This window comes from Sorghum bicolor, chromosome 4, assembly GCF_000003195.3.
Source record: "Sorghum bicolor cultivar BTx623 chromosome 4, Sorghum_bicolor_NCBIv3, whole genome shotgun sequence".
NCBI classification, from domain to species: Eukaryota; Viridiplantae; Streptophyta; class Magnoliopsida; order Poales; family Poaceae; genus Sorghum; species Sorghum bicolor.
The window spans coordinates 4,628,684-4,654,906 of NC_012873.2; the positions used below are offsets into that span (position 1 = coordinate 4,628,684).

The following is a 26,223-nucleotide window of genomic DNA, read 5'->3' on the forward strand; positions in this document are numbered from 1 at the left end:
ATAATTGTGGTCAACTTAAAAGATGTTTGAAATGACTTATAATTTGGAATGGAGGAAGTAGAAAAGTCATTCATGTGAGGTTTTATTGCCTATGTATTATCAACAACAAAAACTAGATAATTATATATACACATAAGATTTAATTTAGCAAAGATAACGATACTTGTGGCATTCCGTTACTCAAACATATTTCCAGGAATTTTGGGGCTCTTTTTGTACTCACTCCATTCCAAATTATAAGTTTCTCTAGCTTTTCTAAATAGAACGGTTTTTACAAAGCTATGTATCTATATATGTATAGGTATGTAGCAAAAGCTATATACCAAAACAAAGCCAAGACGACTTACAATTTGAAACAAATGAAGTGTAAATTTAATCAAACTTTAAAAAATATAACTTAAGATAACTCTAAAAATTGGTTTAGGGCAGCTTCAACAATGTTAAAACAACTAGCGCATATAATATTTTATTCAATTAAAATGAGAGATAGTGGTAAGTTAGGCAGTTAGCTAGCTAGCTAAGCTTACATTTTTTTTATGATTCATGTGTTTATGTTTAAATATTTTTCATGTATACTCTATTTTTATTTCTTAAGTTCTCGTGGGCTAGCAAGTTAACTTTATATTACTAAAGTGCGAAGAGAATAGCGGTACTTCTGCCATTGGGCACCTTTTTCATGTATGGCTTTTTGAGTGACCAACAGTAGTGGTCTCGGAACCTGGGAATTGTTTGGTTGTATCGAATGACATGTCACGGCCACGAGGCACGAGACACTATAATGACAGATCAAAAGGTACTTCAAAAGGTCAAAGGTTTTAGCTAACTAGCAATTAGTTATTTTAATTTAAAGAAACAATTAGCTCTATCAAACATACACTTACTACATAACTGCATCGAAGTTTAACCTGAAATTCTAAACCAGATGAGCTTATCAGTCGTATCTACCAGCCATATCTGTTCGGTTGAGCTTATCTATCTGTCAGTCATTCAGCCGTGTTTTTCACTTATTGGCATGGCTTATAATTCCATGCATGATGCCATGGATGTCGCCGTTTTGTGCTGTTAGATACTACTAGAGCAATTGTGACCGGGCAAGTCCATTATCCATGCATGCACAGATGGAGTGCACCTGGACGAGCACGCACGAGCGACACGATATCGATGCAACTTTGACAGCAGCCAATGCAATTCTTGTTTGGTTATCAAAACAAAATGCAATGCAATGCAATTGTTGTTTTAGCTGGGTGTGGTGGGCATTCCGAGGGGTGCTAATGATCCATGCATCCCCGACAGTCACTAATTTGGAACTGCGGGTCATGTCGGTGGGAGGAATCGAAGGACGTTCCAGCAAGGCGCCAAAACAAGCTCGATCGAGCAGCATCACTATCTGGCAAAACGCTACTAGCTAGCTAGCAAATCTCTCTCGTTCAGCAATATAGGGACACATAGCCACTAACTTAATCATGTGTGTCTTCTATATAAATATATATATAATTAATAAACCTTGTGCTGCAGGCCGGAGTACATGTTGACCGCATGCCCTCCGTGCTAGTTGTTGTTCATCAGTGAAGAGGATCTAAAAGTTACCAGCCAGTTTCCAGCACTCTAATATACATACGTGTACTAGCACATCTTTTTAACGGCAGTGAAAAAGCTCTACGAGTCAGTCTAGCTCAACTAGTTGGGTAAGAAATGTGACCATACACCTCACCATTCAGGTTGAAGTCTATATCTCTTCTTTTTCTTAATAAAAAAACACCTATTTCCTTATTTTTTTAAAAAATGAAAAAGGCTCACAGTGAATTCAGTTAAAAATTAGCCCAAACCATTGTTTGATAACAACTTGGACTCCGAAACCTAGGCGGAAGGAGAGGCATGGAGTTCCATGGCGACAGAAGAGGGTTGTCACCACCACCATGGCCGGTCTAGCAGCGCCATGGGCGAGCACCCACACCGGGAACGAGGAGCAGGTGGCGAGAGCGAGCACCATATACAAAAGAGTGACTTATAATTTCAAATGGAGTGAGCAGAATATATAATATACTCATAAGAGATGAAGTGAAGTTGCTCTATCGCTAGCTAGACAACCAAGAGTCTATGAATCATGAGCTCGTGTTGGAAGGGTCAGATTAGAGCTAGTTTGTATGGCCCTCCACTCCATGCACACAAGACCGACCATCCGACGGATCACTGTCGCCCTTGTTTGGAAATGCCCGGCCAAGATCTCCTCTAAGCAGTGGTGGATGTAGCATAGGATGTTGGAGGCTTTGCTTCTTTCTCATTTCTTCTCCTTCCCTTTTGTTCCTTCCTTTTCTTCTTCCTCCTTCCACAAAAATAAAAAGAGGATGGAGCTCAATCTGTCACCCACCGTATCGTCATCTCCGATCCCAATGCATGACACATCAAATGTATGCTAAGCTTTTGTACTACGGTAGAAGCAACACGATGCATGCTAGAACATAATGTATATATACTTTATCCCTTTTAAATAGTAAGTTGTTTTAATTTTTTTAGATGTATTGCTTTTAATTTGCATGTAAACAAAAGATATTAGTACATTGGAGCCAATTTCGTATGTTGGGTGGTCTCGTCACTCCCTACATTGGCTGGCTGCTGATGTACAGTGCACACTCTTCTCGTGGAATGGTCAATTCATGACTCACGCATGCGATGCAACGTGACCGTACACCTCACCTGTGCGGCTGTGCCCAAACATGGGCATTGGCACTGGCACCTTTGAGATGTGGCCCTCCTAGGGCTTTATTATTATTATTACTATTTTGACAGAGCCTAGGGCTTTATTTATTTTTAGCTGTATTATTAATTCAAACAACAATACTTCTGTACGGAGTAGATCGTCTTGTGCCCTTTGTTTGCCAATCACACGTGCTGCTAGAGCGCTAGCGCGACCACAATCTAGTCTAGATCCGAGCAGGGACCGCCACCACATTCTGCTTCTGCCGATCGGGGAACATGCAATGCAATGGAGAGAGAGAGAGAGAGAGAGAGCTCCCGTTGCCGGCCGGGCCGACACGTCGAACGTGCGGTGTGGACATGCATGCTAGTAGTACTGCTTTGGGTTTGCTAGCTTTTGTAGCTCCCCTTTTGTTGCACAGCACAGAAGATCCACGGGTTGGTCGTAGTGGTATTTTTACCGTGAGGTACTGATGCGGTTCTTTCTTTTTTTTTTGCCAATATTGGAGAAGCAGCGATAACCAAAGTATATATACCTGCACTCCTGTGGTGTCAAAGGACTCAAAGCTCCCCCTCTCCACCCCCAACGACATGTTGCTACACCTCCGATCCCTCCTGCACTCCTGCTGGCTGCACGGCTGGGCTGGACCTCACTCACATTCAGTCCCCTGATGCTGATGCTGATGCTGATGCTGATGCTGTGATGGATGGACTCCTCCCTCTCTTCTCCTCATCTTTTGCTACACCGCGCTTGTCAGCTTTGCCACATGCAACATAACCAACCAACCAGCCAGCCGCTGGCAGCATCCTGCATGCACTGCTCTGTGCTCTCTCTCCCCAGTTCGGTCAGTGGGGTGATCCGAATCCTGAATTCCTGATCGGCGATGCTAAAAACTTTTAAGATTTTTCGGAATCTTTCGGCACATGTATAGAGCACTAAATATAAATGAAAACAAAAACTAATTGTACAATTTATCTGTATATTACGAGACGAATCTTTTAAGACTAGTTAGGCCTTGTTTAGTTCCAAAAAAATTTGCAAAATCGACACTGTAGCACTTTCGTTTGTATTTGATAAATATTGTCCAATTATGGACTAGTTAGACTCAAAAGATTCGTCTCGTCAATTTCGACCAAACTGTGTAATTAGTTTTTATTTTCGTCTATATTTAATACTCCATGCATGCGTCTAAAGATTCGATATGACGGGGAATCTGAAAAATTTTGCAAAATTTTCTGGGAACTAAACAAGGCCTTACTCTATGATTAGACAATGTTTGTCGAATAAAAACAAAAGTGCAACAATGTCAAAATCCCAAAAAATTTCAGATCTAAACAAGGCCCAAGATTTTGAGGCCTTGTTTAGTTGACCCCGAAAACAAAAAAGTTTTCAAGATTCTCCGTCACATCGAATCTTGTAGCACTTGCATGAAGTATTAAATATAGACGAAAACAAAAACTAATTACACAGTTTAGGTGTAAATCACGAGATAAATCTTTTGATCCTAGTTAGTCTATAATTGAATAATATTTGTCACAAACAAACGAAAGTGCTACAGTGTCGAAATCCGAAATTTTTTCGGAACTAAACGAGGCCTGAAGTGCGCCGAGGGCCAACCAAACCAACAACTTTTGTGCCTTTGGCCTGGTTTACTTCTAAATTTTTTTGCAAAATAAACAGCACAACACTTTCATTTGTATTTAACAAATATTGTCCAATCATAGACTAAGTAGACTCAAAAAATTCATCTCGCAAATTTCAGGCAAACTGTGTAATTAGTTATTATTTTTATCTATATTAATGCTTCATGCATGAGCCGTAAAATTCAATGTAACGAGAAATCTATTTTTTTTATTTGCAAAATTTTGTGAGAACTAAGGCCTTGTTTAGTTCCCCAAAAATTTTGCAAAATTTTTCAGATTTCCCGTCACATCGAATCTTTAGACGTATGCATGGAGTATTAAATATAGATAAAAATAAAAACTAATTGCACAGTTTAGTCGGAATTGACGAGACGAATCTTTTGAGCCTAGTTAGTCCATGATTGAACAATATTTGTCAAATACAAACGAAATTGCTACAGTGCTCATTTTGCCAAAATTTTGGAACTAAACAAGGCCTAAACAAAGCCTTTGTTCATGCACATTGCTAGCAACCGATCGACAAGGAGGCCCATGCGCTTTGCTTGCTTGGCCACATTCACTGGACACAAACTCGTGGCAGATTTTACTCCGAGAAGGCGGCTTAAATATTCAAAATCACTCAAATTTGCTCTGATAGAGTTTGGAGAGAAGCCGGCTTAGGCCTTGTTTAGTTTGGAAAAATTTTGGATTTCGGCACTGTAATACTTTCGTTTGTTTGTGGTAAATATTATCCAATCATAGACTAACTAGGATCAAAATATTCATCTCGTGATTTACAGGTAAACTGCGTAATTAGTTTTTGTTTTCGTCTATATTTAATACTTCATGCATGTGCCGCAAGATTCGATGTGATGAGAATCTTGAAAAATTTTGGGAACTAAACAAAGCCTTAACCATGTTGGACCCCCTTTTGTGACGCAGCTGGCAAAGCAGCAATAATGATGGAAGAGGCTGGGGCCTGGGGAGCAGCAGGAGGAGGGGTGGTCCAATCGCTGGCGCTGCGGCAGCTCTTGAAGCTGCAGGGGAAAGGGAGGCAGCGCCCGCCCCCATCTCACCTGTGCGCGCGCCATCCCCACACCACCTCCATTATTGTACGGCACTTTTTTGAGTTTTGACCGTTGGTCTCCCCTCCCTCCAGCTCCCCCCCACCCACCTCAGCACCACCATGGCCGCCTACGTGGCGTCCACCTCACTGTACTATACTCGCTTACTGCTTGCTTTGCCAAGTACGAGTACTCTACTGCCCCACGGGGAAGCTGTGTTGCAACGTTCAGAATTTCGAAAGCTCCACCGTGTTCTTGTAAAACATTCCTGTGAAAACCCTCTGTTCTGCAACAAAAATGGTTTTTCCAGATTATGTTATTACCATATTATGACAGATGAAACGCGTCTGCTTCACGCTGTCATGTCCAGGCAACGCTATTCCACCCAGGGAGTTGCAACATTTTCACTGCAACCATGTAAGTTCTTCTACAATTACAATTGGCCTCCTGACAAACCTGAGATGAAAATGACGACACACAATATCCAACAGTTTGCAGCTTCATCCACATGCATGCAAACTGGAGGCCAGGGATCCTTTCAGCATCAGCATTCACCAGCTTCCTCAAGCCTCTATGTCAGCTTCATGATGCGGCATAAGGGGGAGCGCCTAGGAACGGCTCCAGCTCGGCTAGACGGTGTCTCAAGAAGCTGTACGCGAGCTCTGTGTTCACTGCGGCTACCCGAGCAACCATGCCTGTTCCCTGCGGCCAAAAACGATGACAGATGCCGGTCTTCGTAAGACAAAGGCCCAAGGCACACACATAAGCCTCGATTCAATAGCACAACGATGAGATGGGGCAGCAACAAACCGTGCGGCCGAACGGGCTGCAAGAGGCGACAAGTTGAGGCCTTTGTGGGTGCTGGGGAAGTTGTGATCTCATGGTGTAGAGGCTACCGCCGGATGTGGGCGGGCGCAGCTGCCCAGACATCAGCTTCTTCACTTCGTCTTGCATCTTGTCTTGTATGTGCCTCAGCTTTGGCCTTCAGAGGAAAGCATGCCATGAATCATGAGCATTATGGTTTGGATTGTGTCAGCCACGCTTTTCCGTCACCGTCAAGCACATAGTAGCTTAAAATCCAAAAATGTATGCCCTGATTCCTAATAATTTCTTTTATTAATTTGTTCCTAATATAAAAGACCAAATCCTAGACAAGGCCCTTGCATATAACACTAGCTCTTCCTCTGAATACAGGAGTGAATTGTTAGCTATATTGAAAGAAACAGAAATAGGCAATCATAGCATATGGCACTGTTAACTTTGTGCCCTACAATAATAATTGTAAAACTAAAACACTAGCTTCTAGGCTGAAGCGAGTAATGCAAATTCATCAGTGTAGTGCTATCTGAAAACAACTTTCAAATTTTCAAAAGGAGTTAACCAGAGCATAAGGCAATATGTGTATGAGATGATGATGTATTGACTTTACCCCAGTAACACAACCATCGCAATCACATTGTACTCCTGCATCCGTTCAACAATGCTATAAGTCGAGCCTTGTTCCAACAAAGTCTGCTCAAATATATATGGCGTGTTAAGAATAGTGAACAACATAAACAAAAATAGAAATGGATTAACAATTTAACATAATGAAGAACATGCTAGGAGGAGAAGGTCAAGAGTGTTTACCGAGTCAATAAAGAGAGGCTGATCTCCCAAGAAAATATGGTTCACACTTTTGTAGAAGCTAAAATCCCATTTTTCTCCACTCTCATAACGGCCACTTGTAAACCAATCTACAACTACTAAGTTTGAATTGGCAGAGACATGAAAAACTTGCTTTTGGTGGTACCGAGCAGTTGAGAAGCAGGTTACAGGGTCTGGAATAACAGCAAGCAGGGCATCTTCCCCAACTCTGGCCTACTGCATGTAATAAATGTTTAATCATGGATCTTCTAGTTTGGCAGTAATAATGGAACTAAGAGCCCTTTAATATATCAAATGTCTTGCAAGAAGGATTACCTCTAGCAACTGTTCAGAACATTTTGAACCCACAGCCTTGTACACCTACAAAAATAATTGCCGATCAGTAGCGTATAAACAAAGTCAGCAGATTTGAAGCAAAATAGCTTTCAGTTGACAATTTCATCATCGGACTTGTTAAGCTTACACGAGTGCTTGCCGACCAGGAAATATACAACAGATTTTATTGAAACTAGCTTTCAGTTGACACGTAGACAAAAGACTTGAACGAAGAAAACCAGCATTTTCAGTTGACATTTTCTATGAAGAACTTGTCAATGCATGAAAGCTTAGGCATGGTAATAACTGAGCTATATGGTTTCCTGAAGCAGGGCACTGGAGAAGTATCCCAAAGCTAGAAAGATCAGAGGTACAAAATTTTATGAAGGGAACGTCATCAGCTACCTAATTTCTTTATTGAACTTTAAAAGACACACACAAGTGGCAGAGCTCCCAGATCTGGAGAATTAACGCCAGTCCATGTGTTCAGCATTGTGAGGAACAGCCACTAGTTTCTACCATGAGCGGATGAAGAAATTACCCGTGTAGGGATGCCACCCACAATGTACTAATGCAGCCTAAACAGTGCATCTGGAAGGCTCATAAGTCATAACTCCTGTTTATCATACATTCCTACAGAGCGAGTACTGGAATCACCATACGGCTTACACGAGTAAAGCATCACAAGACCATACAAAACAGCCATAGTATAATTATAGGCAGGAATCGTAGAGTCAAGCTTCATTAAGCAAGCAGCATACCTTGGTGGAGGCCTGCGTGGTGATCGCCACCGTGCACCCGTCGCCGACGCTAACCGTGCACGATACGGTGTCCCCCTGCAAGGGCGCGCGCGGGCGCGGCACCATGAGCAAATCACACTACAGCAACCACCTCTGAACCGCGAGTACCCAGCAACAGCGCGGCGGGCAAGAACGGAGAGAACAGAGATTGGAGAGGAGGTCCTCGGGATCTCACGGAGACGATGCCGCCGCCGTAGGTGAGGGCGTAGAGCCAGACCGCGTCGCAGGAGGAGGGCCCCACCTTGGACGGGGCGATGAGCTTGAGCGGGTACCTGGCGAAGCAGCGGGTCAGCGCCGACCTCCCCCGCACCCTCTCCACCCGCACCGCCCCCGTCGCCGCCTCCGCCATCGCCGGCTGACCACCAGACCACCCGCGTGGTGATTGGACGGTCGACCCGTCCGTGCCTAGCCTAACCCCCGATGGGGCGGCGGTCAACCAGATCGTCGTCCATTTGCCTCGTTCGTGGATTGAAGCAGGCCCAGTCCGAGAAGAATTATCTCTTGTTCGGCCCACCGAGTCACCGGGCCGTCGGAACGTCCTAATGGGCTTGCAACTAGCAACGGAGGATTAGAGAGGAAAATCAGGTGATTTGCCGACGGGCAACGGCGGTGATTTCCAATCAAACTTTCGATGAAATGGAAGATAGTGGAGTGGGCACTGGAGCACCGCTTCGTCTCGTGCGCTCCACGTTTCGGTCCGGTGGCCACCTGGCCGGACCAGACCAGCGCACCGCGCCGTCCAGGCCACCACGTTCCGTGGTCGGCCCGCAACCGGCCAGGCCGAGCGCACCACTCTCCTCTCCGCCACCGCGACCCGATATTCCGATCACGCCAAAATTCAATCTCAATTTCAGCGGGGCGCGGCCACCTTATCTCTGTCCGTGCAGGTCCAGTGACCAGCCACCACGCTCCACCCTGACTGCTCTGTGCTGCTGCCGGGCTCCATCCAGCGCCATGGCCGCGGCCACGCTGCTCCCGGGCCCCGCCGCCGCCTCGCCGCGTCTCGGCTCCGCGGCTTCCGCCCCGTCCGCGTCCCACGGGAGGCGTCGCCTCACCTTCAGCTTCAGGTACGCGCGCGTACAGGCCCTCACCCACGCGTGGCCGCCCGCCAGGTGCTCGACCTGTTTCCTGCACTGTGCCACCACGGGAACGAACGCGCTGCCGGCTCCAGCCTGCAGTTGGGGGGTGCCCGCCTGCTGAATTCGCGCGAATTACTGTTGGTACCTGATAGAACAATCAGTACTACTGCAAGGCTGAGTGGCTGATCGATCGGCCCGTGCCGTTTGCGCGTTTGTGCAGGTGCCAGTCGACCAGCGTCGACAAGCAGCAGCAGCCTCCGCCGCCTAAGCAGAAGCAGCGGAACCTGCTCGACAACGCCAGCAACCTGCTGACCAACTTCCTCAGCGGCGGCAACCTCGGGGCCATGCCCGTCGCGGAGGGCGCCGTTACTGACCTCTTCGGCAAGCCCCTCTTCTTCTCGCTCTATGATTGGTTCCTCGAGGTGAATGCGCAGCTCCTTCCTGTACCCCCGCGTCTCGTGCATTGCCATCGTTTCGTTTCTTAGATAATTCTGTTCTCCACTTAGTTTACCATATAGGAAAATTCGATCCAGAAATTATGAGAATAGCTCCTGCAACACTGACATGTTATTATGTCTTAATTTGCAGCATGGCTCTGTCTACAAGCTTGCTTTTGGGCCCAAATCGTTTGTTGTCGTCTCTGACCCTATTGTTGCTAGACACATCCTCCGGGAGAACGCTTTCTGTTATGATAAGGTATGCTGTCTAGCATGTGTGAGATATAGATTGTTGAAAACTCGTTAGAGAAAAACAATTGTTGAAAACTATGGAATATACAAGGATTTGGACCATGATCACCTTACATTCATGATGGTTGCAAGCTTATGTATAGCATGATTGCTGCCCTACAACTGCACTTTGCATATATTAATATATTATTACTTGTCATGGAGATATGGCTTTGCTTCTGAATAATAATTGGTGTAGTTTGGTGGGTTTCTTTCTTACATGTTATTATCTTGAAATCAGGGAGTTCTTGCTGAAATTTTAAAACCCATAATGGGGAAGGGTCTTATACCTGCTGACCTTGATACCTGGAAGCAAAGGAGAAAAGGTTAGAAAGGTTGGATATTCAATCATATATTCCGCGTTTTCTAGTTTGGACTGACTATAATACTGCAGATTGCTCTATTATTCTATGGGCATAGCCCATACTGTTAGTCAAAAGTAGCAGGTTGATCATTGGCCTGAGCTTCAAATCCAGTCCATTCTAGTTTTGTTTTTCCTGTCTTAATTGTTGAAAGTTATTTCTAGCTCAACTGTGTATTCTGAAAGTGACATCTCTAGGCATGCAAAATCATCCTAGGTCTTCTTTCAATTCGGAATTCATTAGCTTGTTTTTTTTGCCTTGAGGGATGAACCATTGACCATTTTTCTGTTTTTAAATGCTATATTTAACAGTTACTGATGTTTGACGAGGCGGTCAATCAACATAATCGAATTGTTTTAGAGATAATTTGAACTTCATGTATGCATTTCACATAATATTTTACTAATGGCACATCTTTTCCTACCCTTGTGTTCTGCAGTTATAACACCTGGGTTCCATGCCTTATTCATAGAAGCTATGGTGAGAACATTTACGAAATGTTCAGAGAGAACAATATCAAAGCTTGAAGAGCTTACTGAAAGCGAAGCTCGTGTACAAAAATCGACTATAGTGGACCTTGAAGCTGAGTTCTCCAATTTGGCACTCGATATCATTGGCTTGGGTGTGTTCAATTTTGATTTTGACTCGGTTACTAAGGAATCTCCTGTAATCAAGGTTGGTATATCTGTAGTTCTATCTTATGTTTATTTGTGCATAGGATGTATTACACTTGATCATATAGAGATTGAAAGTAGAGAAGAATATTCATAATTTATGGCTATCTTGGGTAGATATGGGATTGTGTTTTTCTGCTACTTTTCTCTTGCCTGCTTTGAGGAGCTTCTGTCTCCATTGTGCAGGCAGTTTATGGAACACTTTTTGAAGCTGAGCACCGTTCTACCTTCTACATCCCCTACTGGAATCTTCCTTTCACAAAATGGATAGTTCCAAGGCAGCGCAAGTTCCATAGTGACCTCAAGGTGATCAACAATTGCCTTGATAACCTGATAAAAAATGCAAAGGAGACAAGACAGGTTTGTGCAACTGAAACACAGCTCAGTTGTGGCATTTTAACAAGCTTGCTGTAGTTCTGATGTTGTAAACTTGCTATATAGGAAGCTGATGTGGAAAAGCTCCAGCAAAGGGACTACTCTTCTCTGAAGGTTGGCTGCTGTTCCTCCTTCCTTTGTTAACTCATTTCAGTGTCAGTACTCACCAGCTTACCTTTCGAACATCTAGGGATTTTTGGTGAATAATATCTATATCTGTGTCATAATGCTTTTAGGATGCAAGCTTGCTGAGGTTCCTTGTTGACATGCGGGGAGCTGATGTTGATGATCGCCAGGTAAATTGCGGAAACCGGGCATTTTAGAATTTTATGTTATGCTTTCTATTTCTTCCTATTTGCAGCAAATTAAGTTGATAAATTTCATGGTATGTGTTGTGACAGCTTCGAGATGATCTAATGACAATGCTTATTGCTGGACATGAAACAACTGCTGCTGTTCTGACATGGTCTGTTTTTTTGCTAGCCCAGGTACACAGATGTTATCACAAAATTCTTCAAGTAATTAATTTTTTGCTTGAATATCGTATGCTCATAATGTGCTGTCATGCAGAGCCCTACCAAGATGAGAAAAGCCCAGGCAGAGGTTGATTCTGTTCTCAGCAATGGGGCAATTACTGTTGAATCCCTCAAGAAACTGGAGTATGTCGCCTATACCATTATTTTGAACTCTTTTCCATTGCTTAATGAATATCATTGGGTTATTGTTTCATAAAAAATATGATCAGATTATTAACACTAGCATACCCATGGCATCCGACTTGTCTGAAATTACTAGCTATATTTATACATCTGAAATGAATTTGCCTTCCTCTCATGAAACTTTTGTGTTGCCCTCTAGGTACATAAAATTGATTATTCTTGAAGCTCTTCGCTTGTATCCTCAGCCACCATTGTTAATTAGGCGTTCTCTCCGGCCAGACAAGTTGCCAGGTACCATCTTCTCTGTAATGCAATTTCTTTCCTGAACAATACAAAGGTGTTTAGTGGTCATTTGAGTGGCCATTTAGATTAGTTTGGTTGAAGTCGCTGTTCTTGTTACTGGTGTTTGTGTTAATTAATAGGCTGTGAGTGTGTGTGTGTGTGTGTGTGTGTTTGAGTGTGCATGTGTGGTGTCATGTAACATCTTTGATACACAGCTCTCCTGCGTATTCAAGAAAAAAAAACGATGCTAAGTGGTTGTTGGGTAATTGGGCAGATGCATGGCTTATGTTGTGAAGGCCGAAGGGCATGTCATCAGCACAGAAATTCTGATTAAATAATACCTATATTCTCATTTGATAAAGAAAGCTGCCATTAATTTCAACTTGTGAAACTGTGGACAGGAAACTTTCCAGTATTGTAAAACTTTTTTGTTGTAACTCGTATTTCAAAAATGTATGCACATCAGGAGCGGATGTAGTATAGGTGCATGGGGGTACAGCTATAGCTAATTGTGTATAGTTATAATACATTATACATCTAGAACACCTTATCAAATAGCAATCCGTTAAGCTCAACTGCTTATCTGAGCGGAAAAATAGCCTACAGTTCTTCTAAAGCTCAGGAGGCTCGAGCCCAAAGTGAGCCAATACACATAGCACCAGTAGAAGATAAAAATGAAAGAACAAGTTAGGATAAATTTGACTCTTTTTTCTCTTCCCAACAATAAAAAATGTGAAGTTTCAGTCTCGATCTTGTTTAACAATCAGTCAATTTTTAGAAAAAAAAATCATCCATAAATTAGTTGATAAATAATTAATTTTATTTATGTAGATCGTTATGGCATAAGAGGATCAGTGATCTTTTTATGGACTACTCAATCAAGCATAAAAGATTTCTTCATCCACTTTGAATCAATTCATTAAGGATAACGAACAAACAACTAATATGCTTATCAAGACCTTGGTGATGACTACCTTTGTATGCTTGCAGATGAATTTTGCCAAATTGTATCCGTAGATCCGCGCACCTAACTATTTTATTGTAATTTGGTTGTTGGTCCATATTACATTGCTAATGAATTGCATCGCTTAGGCCCGTACCCCCATGATTTATATCCTGGATCCGACACTGATGAAAATGACTTTATGGCATGAGGTTCTTATCTAAATTTCTGAACGTGGAAGTAGTTTTAGTTCACTGCACGTTTGGATTGCACCTAAGGTATGAGGAATCGCCAAAGTGATCCCGTTCTTTTAAATCATGTATAACATGCTTTCTAGTCAGTTTCTCGATGTCTATTCAGCCCATTTATGTCTCCCATTTGATCTCACTAGATGCATCCTACTACTGTGATGTTTGTTGAAACTTTGCGTTTTTTTTCAATGAATTAGTTTAGTGACAAGCATGGTATGTTGCCTTGGCTGGTACATGCCTTCTAACTCTGCCTGATCATCTATGTACCCAGGTGGATACAACGGAGCAAAAGAGGGATATGAAATACCAGCTGGGACTGATATATTTGTTTCGGTGAGTTTAGGCAACTGCAGAAATGGCTTGAATAGGATTGTGCAACAGAGATGGACTTATGGTAAATTCTGGCACTGCAGATATACAACCTCCACAGATCCCCATATTTTTGGGACCGGCCAAATGAATTTGAACCTGAGAGGTTTTCAGTTCCAAAGAAGGATGAGAGCATAGAAGGCTGGTCTGGTTTTGATCCTGACCGGAGTCCTGGTGCAATGTACCCCAATGAGGTCAGGTTCAACAATTTTGTCTCTTCGACTGCTGCATGAATTTTTTCCCAGTTATAAGAAAGTAGGAACATATCAATTTGCTCTTTACCAGATCATAGCAGACTTTGCTTTCCTTCCCTTTGGCGGTGGGCCTCGCAAATGTGTGGGGGACCAATTCGCGCTCCTGGAGTCGACGGTAGCTCTGGCCCTGCTGCTGCGGAAGTTTGATGTGGAGCTGAGAGGGTCACCCGACGAAGTAGAGATGGTGACAGGCGCCACGATCCACACAAAGAATGGGCTGTGGTGCAGACTGAGGAAAAGGACTTGATCAAACATAGCTTTACATTGAGAAGTAGCTCTCATTCTTGACTTCTGATATGCTCTAGGCAAGTTAAACAGCCTCATGAACAGTGGATGGGGAATCATGTACATTGAAATATTTCTTGTAGCGCAATAGGGGCAACCATTTCTGCGTATATATCTAATCTATTTAGGGGTGCAAATGAGTGATGATTGGGTGCACCTCTAAACCTCTTTGGTTCAAATATTTATACTACTTCTCCAAAAAAAATAAGAAGTAGTACAAATATTTGAACTAAAGAGGTTTGGAGGTGCACCTAAAGGTTACCCCTTTGCACCCCTAAAATCTATTTCAGCTTGACATTCTTGTGCAAGTACTGCTTGCATAGTTGCATGCATGCACCTAAAAACACCTGTACACGCACTTCATGCCAACCGAACTGATGAGACAGCAGAGATAGCGTAAGCCACTATCTGTCTCGGCTGAGGTGTCCCGTTTCTTCTGATCTCTGAACTCAGGTAACCTCATCTTGTCCTGTTAACCAAGTTAGGTTTCAGTGATGTGTTTGCTTTGGCATGGCAGTTGGCAGGTAGCATTATCATCACCATCGTCAGTTCATCACCATGTGCATCAAAGCTGGGCTGCTGGGGCGTGCAGCAGCTGATGCGTTGCTGTGCCGTGCCGCCACGGGATGCATGCAGCGCAGGGAACAAGAAGCCCACAGGAATGAACAACACGGCTGGATCGATCTGACAGTGCAGACAGCGACGGGTAAGCAGGCTGCTCACCATGAACTTTGTTTCTTCTCCACGGGTGTCGTATATTCGTACGTGCCATAATTATTGTGCTGGCATACTACTCGCTACGTGTGCGTGCGTGCGCGCTTCTTTGACGGCGAAAATTCGCTGCGGTTGAACTGGAATTTTTTGCTCGGCTCGTAGCCCTTGGTTTCAAGCCAAAGCCGCACGTTCCTGCGACCTTTTGCGGTCAGCAAATTCGCTGTCGCACGAGCTGTATGTATTTGGTATGGATGGCCGGGCCCGTTTATTCAAATCTGGGATGAAAGTGAAAGCCCTTCAGCCTGTCGTGTTTACTGGCTCCGGTAAAAAACAGTGATACCGTATTTGGTTGTCGTCTGCAGGCCAGGCCAAGCACCCGTATTTGGTTGTCGTCTGCAGGCCAGGCCAAGCACAAAGGCTTCGTGACTGTTTGGATCGTGACCTGGCCTCGCCTAGGCAAGTTGATCTAGTACGTCTCAAGCGCTGAAATCTAAGTCATGTCAGAAAATACTGTTGGTTGATTTATTGTGAGAGAAAAACACCGTTGAGCTCAAGCGAACAGGCCTAGGCATGATTTCTAGGTCACGAAGCAAACAAGCTCTAAATCTCAAAAAAGGGTTACTTTTCTGCTTAATTGAATGACAAAGCTCCTGCTAAATGGCAGGTTGCTTGCCTATGACCTTGCTCAGAGGTTTGACCATGGCGATCTACGCATGGTGTTTGCTAGTCGACTGCCTAATTTAGGGGAGCTTGGAACTTTGTGACAAGAAACTTCCATAAAGAGGATCAGATCAGCTTATGGACCCATCATGATATATGCACAGTATATATGATGGAATCGTTGAAGTTGGGGCTGCCACCCTAGAACGACTTGAACTTTCAACGGCATATGCTCCTTTGAATTTCCCCTCATTTTCTTGTTGGGCTCGTGGGGATATGGGACCTGGTGGACTGGCTCAATCAAAACTTTAGGAACAAGCAAGCAAGACATGGTAAACCTTCGGTTTATCTAGGCCATGTTTCCCAAAAAAATTTACAAAATTTTTTATATTCTTAGGCCTTGTTTAGATCAAAAAGTTTTTAGATTTTGACACTGTAGCACTTTCGTTTTTATTTAACAAACATTATCCAATTATAGAGTAACTAGGTTTAAAAGATTCGTCTCGTGATTTACAGGTAAACTGTGCAATTAGTTATCTTTTTTATTTATATTTAATGTTTCATGCATGTGTCGCAAGATTTGATGTGATGAGGAATCTTGTAAAGTTTTGGGTTTTTGGGTGTATCTAAACAAGGTCTTAGTCACATCAAATTTTGCGGCACATGCATAGAGCATTAAATATAGATAAAATAAACAACTAATTGCATAGTTTACCTGTAATTTGCGAGACGAATCTTTTAAACCTAGTTAATCTATGATTGGACAATATTTGTTAAATACAAACGAAAGCGCTACAGTGTCTATTTTGCAAAAAAAAATGAACTAAACAAGGCCTAATTTGCCACTAGTATCCAATCCAATTAGCGGTGGCAGAATAAAGTGAGCAGGTATTTTGGGGTTATTTTTTCACATAGCATTACGTGATATAAGTAACTTAAATGTGAATTTATAGGGTTATTTTAGGTTACTTTTAATAATGTCTGAGCTTGTACATGGCTGCTCAAAAAAAAAAGGGGGGGGGGGGTACATGGCTGAAGGATTCTTATTTTCCAGATGTCTTGTAAGCTTGGGCACACTGAAATGAAAAGTGGTGTTAGCAATTGTAAAAGGACATGGTAAGTGGTTTAGGAGGAGGTGACGTAGGGACATCACACAGAGACAGAGGTGAAATGAAAGCTGCCATTGACATGGGCGGGAAAGGCGAAAGCACTGGGAAAAATCCTAGTGAACCAATTGACTTCCCCTGTCAAGAAAAAGGGGGTAAACCAATTGACTTGTGCGGGGGAATCAAAATGACTCAAAAGTAAAATCTTTACTGATTTAATTGTACCGTTCAAGATGACTGCTAGTGCTAGAGTAGCAGAGTAGGTATAACATGAAGACATTTGAAGAGTGACTTGGTGCTATCTCGTCTGTAGAGTTGAATCATTCCAAATTACTGTAACTTGTGAGTGAAGCAATGATTCAATGTGGCAAACAATGTCCTGTAAGACGACACGGCAGAGATAGATCACATTCAAGAAACAAGGTAACTTTTGCATCATCTACTATGGAGGCAAACAAACGACACCCAAGTTTGAGCTGAAGATAAGTTGTAGCTAGATGCGTGCATACACGGTTTCGCCAAACAATAATCATGTAATGAAAACCCTTTGCAACCATCCTATTTCCCGACAAAATTTATCTTGGGCGCTGTACAGGACGTCAAACAAAGAACACAGTTTCTTTGTCCCTAAGGCCATATGCCTTCGCAATATGGACCACACGATTTGCTCGAAAATTCTCTCTCTCCTACTGAACACGAATCACACAGCAAATCCTGTGATCCGCATTGTAAGGACATGTATTCTTAGGGACAAATTTTACTCTACCGCCAAACACAGGATTCTAGATAGACAGAACCCATAGAGTCCATAGGGCAGCAGCTCCCTGCTTCCTTCTCCACACCAACCAAACGTTGAAAGGTCAACTTCCTGGTGGGGCCCGGTCCACACCAAATCCTAACCAAACCCTATCCTTTCTTCATCCTGTGTTTCTTTTGTATTATTATATATCCTATAAGCTCACATGTGGTAAAATAGTGACCATGACAGGTAATACTCTATTACCAAAGACTTGCAGGTCATTTTCTCAGCCTGAGTGACGGTAGATGAAACCTGTTCTTTATGCAGTATCTGAAAGCACCACCATTTTAACAGACCAAATGTGAAGAAGCCACAGTACCTTTCAGGTCAAAAACTTGTCACCAAAATTTCCAGTTATGCATGCGTAATGGTTAACTTTGTTACCTTTCGAAATTTAAAGACGAATCATGTGATGCAGGTTAGGTCAAGGAATACATATATGATGGGATTGTTTGGTTAATTGGTGTCTTGAAAAATTTGCCAGTTAGCCACATGCATCAAAATTTGGACGTATTGATGCAAACAAATTTTCTAGGATCCAAACCAAACAAGCCCATATAAATTTTATACAATTCTTGAAGTCAATTTTTGCAGTTTCTATATAGTCGATGTTTGCACATGTAAAGAGTCAAACTATATAGTCTTTGACCAATGATTTGGCAAATAATGTTTCACTATTATAATACAAAATTGATACTATTAGATTTGTATTCAAATGTATCATCCAATGGCTATAACTTATATAAGTTTATAATAATATATAATACTAGGTGTATTTGATCATAAGGAAAAGTCATACAAAATAGATTTTGACCTGTAGATTCTCTTATAGTATGTAGGCAATTGCTAAAGAATCAATATCATCTTAGAGCCAATTTGAACATAAATCTATGGATGCAACTTTTGTGTCCTATATTTGCATATAATTTGACTAATTATCGGCCAAACTTTGTAAAATTTAACTTTTCCTCTATCAAACATGTCTATCATTTCTAGACGAATGGAGTATAATATAAAATAAAATGAGTGTTCATACTATAATTTAGAAGATCGTTCTTGCTATTATAGACTACGCTTTATAAAATGGGCAAAGAGGGAGTAAAAGACACATTGATGGGGTTTATAACTACTTTATATTATTATGGTTTAAGTACATAGAATCAGCATGCCTTAATTTAATCGAATATATAGGCCGGAGACTCAGCACCTTGGGTGTTGGATTAATCAACAAAGCATGCAATAGGAAAAAAGATGTTGAGATGGTCAGATGGATGTTGATTAATGGGAAGCATGCATGTAGGGCGAAGTGTGGAGGAAAAGAATATCCAATCCAGTCAACCCATTGACTCGTGCCATATCGTCAGCTCACACGTCAGAGTCCTGTCCGCATCTGCTGCTGGGTCCCACCGCAAACTGCCGAGCCCCGCCGCGCACGCTGGAGGCTGGAGCCATTTGAAAACGCTGATCGCCCGATTAAAGTTACACCTTGCTCAAAACTGAAATAAAAAAAAAAGCGAAACGTGTGTGAAATTGCAGTCGATTAATTCAGCTAGCTATAGCTTGTCTCGCTGAAATTTATGTATACTTTTGTGATATTATCATATATTCAGATTTCAGAGGCAAAATCTCGAAGAGACAAATACAAAAATCATGTGGTGGCCAGACTCACACATATGTGCAGGACGACTATATTGGTAAGAGAGATGGTTTTATGTTGGCAGGTCAAGCTAATATAAACACGTTTGATACGTACAGGAGGAGGTGGTGTTATAGTAGTGGTCATCGATCCTACTATCCTTTAGATGTGAAAAGATTTTGGATTTCGCTATTGTAGCATTTTTGTTTGTTTGTAGCAAATATTGTCCAATTATGGACTAACTAGGATCAAAAGATTTGTCTCGTGATTTACAGATAAACTGTGCAATTAGTTTTTATTTTCGTCTATATTTAATGTTTCATGCATGTGTCGAAAGATTTGATGTGACGGAAAATCTTAAAAACGTTTTGGTTTTCGGATGAACTAAACAAGGCCCTAGGTGTGGTCACGATCGAACACGTTGAAGCAATGAAGCTAGCTAGCCAGTATGTACCAGACAGTCCAGTCCCATTTGACCTCCAAACTAGTCAGATCGATGGAGAGCCGTGCGAACTCGAGCAAATAAATGAATAAAAAGTTGGCTGATGGATACGTACAGATAGATGGCGACCGTCAGCTTGTAGCTTATTAGCTTAGTTTAGAGGCTGTCATTTTGGAGGAGGACCGAGCAGATCCTCTGACCGGAACCACCAAATGCAACCAGGGAGCAGCGAAATTCAACTGATGGCTACCTAGTACCTAGTGTATGCATGTGTTCGTTTCTCACACACAACCGTTTGTAACTGGGGGTTTTGCGTTGCTTAACTTTGTGTGTGTTAACAATCTCTATGGAACTACGTGTTTCTCTGATGGCCTAGTTTTATGTCGTATAAATGCTATAACTTCTCTTTTGAAAAGTATGCTAGCTAGCATGGTCGTTTACATATATATATATATATATATATATATATATATATATATATATATATATATATATATATATATATATATATATATATATATATATATATATATATATATATATATGCACACGGTACGTATAGATAGTTGTATATATACTTTAGAACATATATATGCTGTGATAATAATAATAAGCTTATTAAATTTAGAGCTATAGTTATTAGTGGTAGCTAGACTGGTGTATATACATATATCTGTTTTGATTCACCAACTAATCTTTAGTTGACTAAATTTAGCTGCTATAGAGATTCAAACGGGTCTAGCTAAAAAGGCCAACTAAAGTTTAGCTAAGTTTAACTACTTCAATCTAGCTAAATCCAACTAAAGTTTAGCTAAGCCTATTAGTTGGAGGATCCAAACACCCCAGCTAAAGTTTAGCTAAGAAAACTTCTAGTTAGCTAAAGTTTAGCTTTAGAATTTTAGCTAGCTATAAATTTTGATTGGCTGGATCCAAACAGAACCTTAGATAGTAGCTACTACTTCCCTTAAGATAGACTAGCAGGCTGCAAACAATATTTGGTCTTGGAACAATGGGTGTTATTAATAATATAATGAAAAAAAAAAAGTGTAAACTTGACCGACGACGGCGCCGGCGGTGTAAACGCATAGTGTGTCCGATAGAACACCAGGGGTTTCTGATTCAAAGGGGCACGTGCTGGGTAAAACAAATTAAAGAAGAAACAGACAACCCAATGCAATTAAAGCGTTGTTGCTGAATCCAGTCAGCATTATTCGCCATGGCCATGCACGTCGCCGTCGTCGGCTGCCCCCGGCCTTTTGTTAGTTCTTGGCGGGAGATGGATCGAGATGCCGACTCGCTCCCCATCCGATCCGCATCCGCCGCCGGAAGCTTCCTCGGCGTTGCCTTGGGTCAGTTTCCCATGTGTCCGTCGAAATGTCGCTGCCGCGCGGCCGGCCGGCCGGCTCATGCATTTTGTCCTCTAAAGCGTAGCGTAGGCAGCCGAGGGAACGCAACTCCTGTCGCTGCACGCACGCTCGTGCGTCGTCCGCGCGTGGCCTCGGCTCCTGTCAAAAATGAATCGACAGTGAGTGAAGTTGAATTGGAACAGTTGCACGTACATACGTAGAAATTTAGAAAAAAGATGGACTCGCTCACGAGCTCGTGCGGCTGATCAAATTGACACCTGGTTCCTTCACACTTATAACTCATAAAATATTATTATTTTTTCTTATAACAAAGCATTATCAGTAATAATATCAGCCAGTCACTCAATCGCATGATATGATCGGCTGAACGGTGAATGGTCGCACGGTGTGGCAGAAGGGTCCTCCCCTCGTCGTCCGCCGCGACGAGCCCGACACGGCCCCCGCACGAAATCGGCAGCAGTGATGCACCAGCACCGAACGTCACCCGCAAAATTAAGTGGGTGTTTCGTTTCCTCCTATAAACTTTACCGTTCGTTATATCAAATATTTAAATACATATATAAAGTAATAAATATAGAGAAACTAGAGTAATTTAAAATACGAATCTTTTAAATATAATTAGTTTATAATTAAACAATAATTTTCAAATAAAACAAAAATACTATCGCACCTGTTAAATTTTACCAATCTCAGTCAAATACCCCCGACCACATGCCGACGGGAGGAGTGGAAAGCGGTAAAAAAAGAAGAACTGCGACGACAACGAAATCACGGCGAGCGCCATCCCCGCACCGCGCTCGGGTGGGGCCCAGCCCAGCGACCGGTCCCACGAGCGGGCCCCGCGGCTCCACCCCCGTCCCGGACGGACGCTTCGTGGAAACCTGCACGAGCCATCCCACCTTCCAGAAGGCGACGTGGCGCGCCGTCCTCCGCCGTGCATCGCGCATCCGACGGCGCGGCGACCATCCCAAGCGCCCCGTTTGACTCGTCGCCGGGGGGGCAGCTATAAGTACCTGGCCTCCCCGTCCGGCCCAAGAACTCTCCCACTCCTCTACCGGCCGGCGTACGCCGACGACGCCGACGGGCACAGTAGATAGCTAGATATAGGTAGCTAGCGAGCGAGCTTGGCATGGGTGACACTGGTGCGAACATGTCTCCCTGGGGCGGGGTCTACATGAGCGGCGGCGGCGCGCCGGCGACGACGGAGGCGACGGTCGTGACGGCAGCGGTAGCGGCAGGCGGGTCGGTGTCGAGCCCGACGTCCGGCGGGTCCGGTGGCGGTAGCCCGACCCGCGCGCAGCAGCCCGGGGTCGGGAGGGTGGAGGGCGGGCGCGTGGGGAAGCCCGCGCGGCGGCGGTCCCGCGCGTCCCGCCGCGCGCCCGTCACGCTGCTCAACACGGACACCTCCAACTTCCGCGCCATGGTGCAGCAGTTCACCGGCATCCCGTCGGGGCCCTACGGCCCCGCCGGCCCCGGCGGCGGGCCCGTGATCAGCTTCGGCGGGGGCGGAGGAGGCGCCGCCGATTACGGCCCGCAGCTGGTGCGCCCGTCGCCGACGTCGGCCGTCATGTCGTTCGACCACCAGCTGGCGGCGGCGGCGGCGCACGCGCAGCACCGGCCCACGGCGACGTCGCTGCAGAACCAGCTCTTCAGGCCGCAGCACCAGCAGTACGGCGGTGACGTCGGCTACGGCATGATGCACGGCGGCGGCGGGGACGGCATGGCGCCGTCGTTCTTGCACGGCGGGTTCGAGTCGTCCTCGGCGGAGGACCGGCTGCTGCTGCAGAGCATGATGCAGGCGGCGCAGACCACGATGCCCACCGCTGGTCGCCCGACCTCCACTAACAACGGCAATGGCTACAACTTCGGCTGATCGATCGATCCGTCGATCCCTCAGCCATCACCACCACACAATCAAGGTAATTAATAAGCTGTCACTTTATGATCAGAGTTCAGAGATAGAACCAAGAAGGCCATGGTGTTATTTGCTCGTCGATCACGAGCTGATGATGACGACGACGATGATGCGCGTGTTCTTGTTGCTGCTACTTAAGCAGTTAAAGCATTAATTATTTTGTTATGTTTTTGCTGGCCTTGCACAAGGCTAGCTAATTAAGGTTTATTAGTACTACTAGCTTAAGCAGTTAAGCAGTAAGTAATTAGTAGTGGTAGTATTAGCTTGCTTCTTTAACTAGCTAGAAGGAGTTAAGCTAGGTAGTAGATGTGAAATGAAAACAAGGGACGATGATGTAAATATTTTTTTTTGGGATAAAAAACGATGCAGAAGTTTAATTTGGGGCCGTCGTCGGCCTTCGTCTGGTTGGCGCGCGTGCGCTTTCGGTGTGTGTAGTGCAGCTGATAGCGAGGAATCTTTCTAGATTGCCTTGCTTCGGAAGCAAAGTCCAAGAGCGCTTCTCTCTCCCTCTACTTGTACTGCTGATTAATTATATTATATTATTAATTATTAAGTCCCGCCGCTAATTACTCGCACGTTGATCAAATGAGTGTGGCATATCATATATGCTTGTCTTTTACAATGTTATTATGATTACGCTATGCATGGATTGATCGGGCTCCAATTGTATGATTCTTGATATCTCTTGCATTCTTCACACGTTGGGCACTATATTATATGATATTCTCACAGTTTGTGATTAGTGAAAAGAAAAAACACCGTGACTCTTGAGATTCTCTACATGTGCATCGGATAGTAGACTGTACGACGCAATGCTTCTTCTCCATTGACCTCGTCAACACACCAGCACATATATCTCTGACAAGCAATGTATTACTGCTTCTTCCGTTTCATCAAAGACGTGGTTTTGACTCGTTACTGTATTTAGTTTAGAGCAATATACTCTCTGTTGTACTATAACAATGTTTCTGCCGATAATCGTAGCCATAAGACCGTGTTTTTCAAATATGAGTTTTATGATATCACATTTTGCATGACAAATTAAGCTTACGTCTTTCAATTGTTTCATTGAAATTTAGCTTATGCTCATATTGATAACTAAAAATATCGTGAAATGAAAATATTGTTCTTTGTTGAAAAATATTGTTGAAGTAATGCTACAAATTAGAGTGTTTTTATACAAGTTTGATGTTTAAATTTAGATTGTGTGCCTGTTTTATTTATTATTAAAATAAACTAGGCTAGTGTTTGGTTCAGGAAAGGTGGAGTCAAACCCTTCAGTCATTTCCAATTAAACATTTGAAAACTTAAATTTCATCGGTGTTTATTGAACTTGTTCCAAGTTGGCAAGTTCTCATCCCAATATTTGCAAATTGCATTCTCAGTTCACTAAACTTGTAATGAGTCTCATCCCGGTCCTAATACATGCAGATTGCACACTCGGCTCCTTAAACTTGTAGTGAGTCTCATCCCAATATTTATTATACCATCCCGATGGTTTTAGTGGGAATTTACCAACCGTTCTCATCATTTGTTGGGTCTAGGTCATATGTCTTTTTGTGTCATGTCCTTGTAATTTTTGTTGTTCTCATATTTATAGCCATATGTGCCATTCCCTTCTCTTCATCAGCTCTGTCTCTCCCTCTATTATGTGCACTCGTGCCTTCCTCTTCCCCTAATCCTTGCCATGGCATTGAGCTCAAGTAGTTCTTTGCTAAGGCTGCAGCGGAGGCTGCATCGCCTTTGGTCATGCGTGCGATTGAACTGTAGTTGGAGGAGGGTGATGGAGCTTTCCCCTAATCCTTGCCATGGCATGAGCTCAAGTAGTTCTTCGCTAAGGCTACGACGGAGGCTGCATCGCCTTTGGTCATGTGTGCGATCAAACCGTAGTTGGAGGAGGATGATGGAGCTGACATAGAAGGCGATGGACCACCCAAACCAAATATTTTTCCACATGTTTGAATGTTTGGGTTTTGTTTGATTTAATTCATTGTGTTGATTTTATGAAGGCTTCAATTGCAAAACCCAACAGGTATGAACCGCAGTGCAAGCCACATCGGCATGAAGAGATGAGTGAGAAGGGAGGGGGTTTGGACCGATATGGTGAAGTAATATGGGTTGAGAGAGCTGAGTCTACGATTCTTAGTATCACAAGAAGAATAGGAACTTAGAATAAGTCTAATCAAGTATAATTTTTTGCAAGTATTAGGACTAGAATAAATACTCATGAAAATCAATATAGGTGTATTTGGTTCCATGGCTTACTTCTAGCCTGGCTAGGATCGAAGCCTATGCAACCCAAGCCTCGTCCAGCAAACCAATGTGTATTTATGTGGTTGTAACATCATCTATGTTGGTTTGTTTGGTTTACATTGCATACAATTACTTCTTCTCCATTTTGGTAAGACTACTCCCTCTCAGACATTTCGTCGAACACCTAGTTTGCATGCTCGTCGATGTGGAGCGGAGCCACAAGCAGGGGGGACCGGCTGGCAACCATGGGCGAGGTTGATGCTGCTGAGTGGTCCAGAGGAGTTTGCCGCGCATCCAAGCCACGACATTGTAGCTGAGCGGTGCGACCGAGTTCCATTCACAAGCTCCTCGACAACTCGACCTCTAGATGTGCGAGCTCCTGGAACCTCGCCGAAGCAGCAGCAAATGGAGGCACGACGAGCATGACGAACGAGTGAAGGTGTGTGGTTGTCCTACTTCATGTCAGGGGTGGCCTGAGACCAGCAACGAGACCAGTCATCCTACTTCGCGTCAGGAGAGGAGCACCAACATAAGAAGAGGAACGCCGACGGGGGAGAGAAGGAGCACCGCTAGGGAAGGAGGAGGAGCACCGCGCGAGGGGGAGGACCACCTGTGGGGAAGGATGAGGAGGAGCACCAGTCGGTGAGGAGGACGAGGAACGGCGAGGTGTCATGTCCCTGTCGCGGGCGGTGAGAAGAGCTCGAGCATGGTGGCTAGGCCTTGGCTCTACAAAAGTGGACGATTCAGTCGTTCCCTTGGGCCTGGCTATCTCTATATGCTTGGCCAGTCCAAGTCAGACTCCAGTCCCCTTACATGTAACTAAACGGGCCAAAAATGGTTTTATATAGCCCCCCACGCCCTATAAGTTTAACAAGCTGTGTATGTAATTTGGCCGAGAAACGAGAACACATTATAAGTTTAATTAAC

The 26,223-nt window shown here is 43.7% G+C and overlaps 3 protein-coding genes across 3 annotated transcripts; 2 read left to right on the forward strand and 1 right to left on the reverse strand.

Annotated features, from left to right (window-relative positions):
* On the reverse strand, window positions 5,656–8,560 carry LOC8077186 (urease accessory protein D). The gene is made up of 7 exons (XM_002453328.2): window positions 8,319–8,560; window positions 8,105–8,179; window positions 7,344–7,388; window positions 7,011–7,241; window positions 6,811–6,893; window positions 6,192–6,363; window positions 5,656–6,083 (listed from the first exon to the last, which is right to left on the reverse strand). The coding sequence occupies exons 1-7, from the start codon at window positions 8,490–8,492 to the stop codon at window positions 5,964–5,966; spliced, it is 900 nt and encodes a 299-aa protein (XP_002453373.1). The 5' UTR covers window positions 8,493–8,560; the 3' UTR covers window positions 5,656–5,963.
* Window positions 8,902–14,525, forward strand: LOC8076123 (cytochrome P450 97B2, chloroplastic). The gene is made up of 14 exons (XM_002451583.2): window positions 8,902–9,210; window positions 9,443–9,644; window positions 9,811–9,918; window positions 10,192–10,276; window positions 10,752–10,987; window positions 11,173–11,346; window positions 11,428–11,475; window positions 11,598–11,657; window positions 11,763–11,849; window positions 11,932–12,020; window positions 12,220–12,311; window positions 13,768–13,829; window positions 13,910–14,059; window positions 14,151–14,525. Exons 1-14 carry the CDS (start codon window positions 9,098–9,100, stop codon window positions 14,364–14,366), a joined length of 1,722 nt encoding a protein of 573 aa, XP_002451628.1. The 5' UTR covers window positions 8,902–9,097; the 3' UTR covers window positions 14,367–14,525.
* LOC8077187 (VQ motif-containing protein 22) lies at window positions 22,173–25,832 on the forward strand. Its single transcript, XM_021458338.1, has one exon. The coding sequence runs from the start codon at window positions 22,258–22,260 to the stop codon at window positions 22,999–23,001; it is 744 nt and encodes a 247-aa protein (XP_021314013.1). The 5' UTR covers window positions 22,173–22,257; the 3' UTR covers window positions 23,002–25,832.

What these genes read in the sequence shown, in the direction of transcription:
- LOC8076123 (XM_002451583.2), top strand. Translation starts at nt 9,098, where the DNA reads ATGGCCGCGGCCACGCTGCTCCCGGGCCCCGCCGCCGCCTCGCCGCGT. An exon ending in AGGAATCTCCTGTAATCAAG is followed by an intron (nt 10,988 to 11,172) that starts GTTGGTATATCT and finishes TCCATTGTGCAG; the next exon opens with GCAGTTTATGGAACACTTTT. An exon ending in GAATCCCTCAAGAAACTGGA is followed by an intron (nt 12,021 to 12,219) that starts GTATGTCGCCTA and finishes GTTGCCCTCTAG; the next exon opens with GTACATAAAATTGATTATTC.
- LOC8077187 (XM_021458338.1), top strand. Translation starts at nt 22,258, where the DNA reads ATGGGTGACACTGGTGCGAACATGTCTCCCTGGGGCGGGGTCTACATG.
- LOC8077186 (XM_002453328.2), bottom strand. Translation starts at nt 8,492, where the DNA reads ATGGCGGAGGCGGCGACGGGGGCGGTGCGGGTGGAGAGGGTGCGGGGG. An exon ending in GTTCTGAACAGTTGCTAGAG is followed by an intron (nt 7,242 to 7,343) that starts GTAATCCTTCTT and finishes TACATGCAGTAG; the next exon opens with GCCAGAGTTGGGGAAGATGC. An exon ending in GCAGCCCGTTCGGCCGCACG is followed by an intron (nt 6,084 to 6,191) that starts GTTTGTTGCTGC and finishes TTTTGGCCGCAG; the next exon opens with GGAACAGGCATGGTTGCTCG.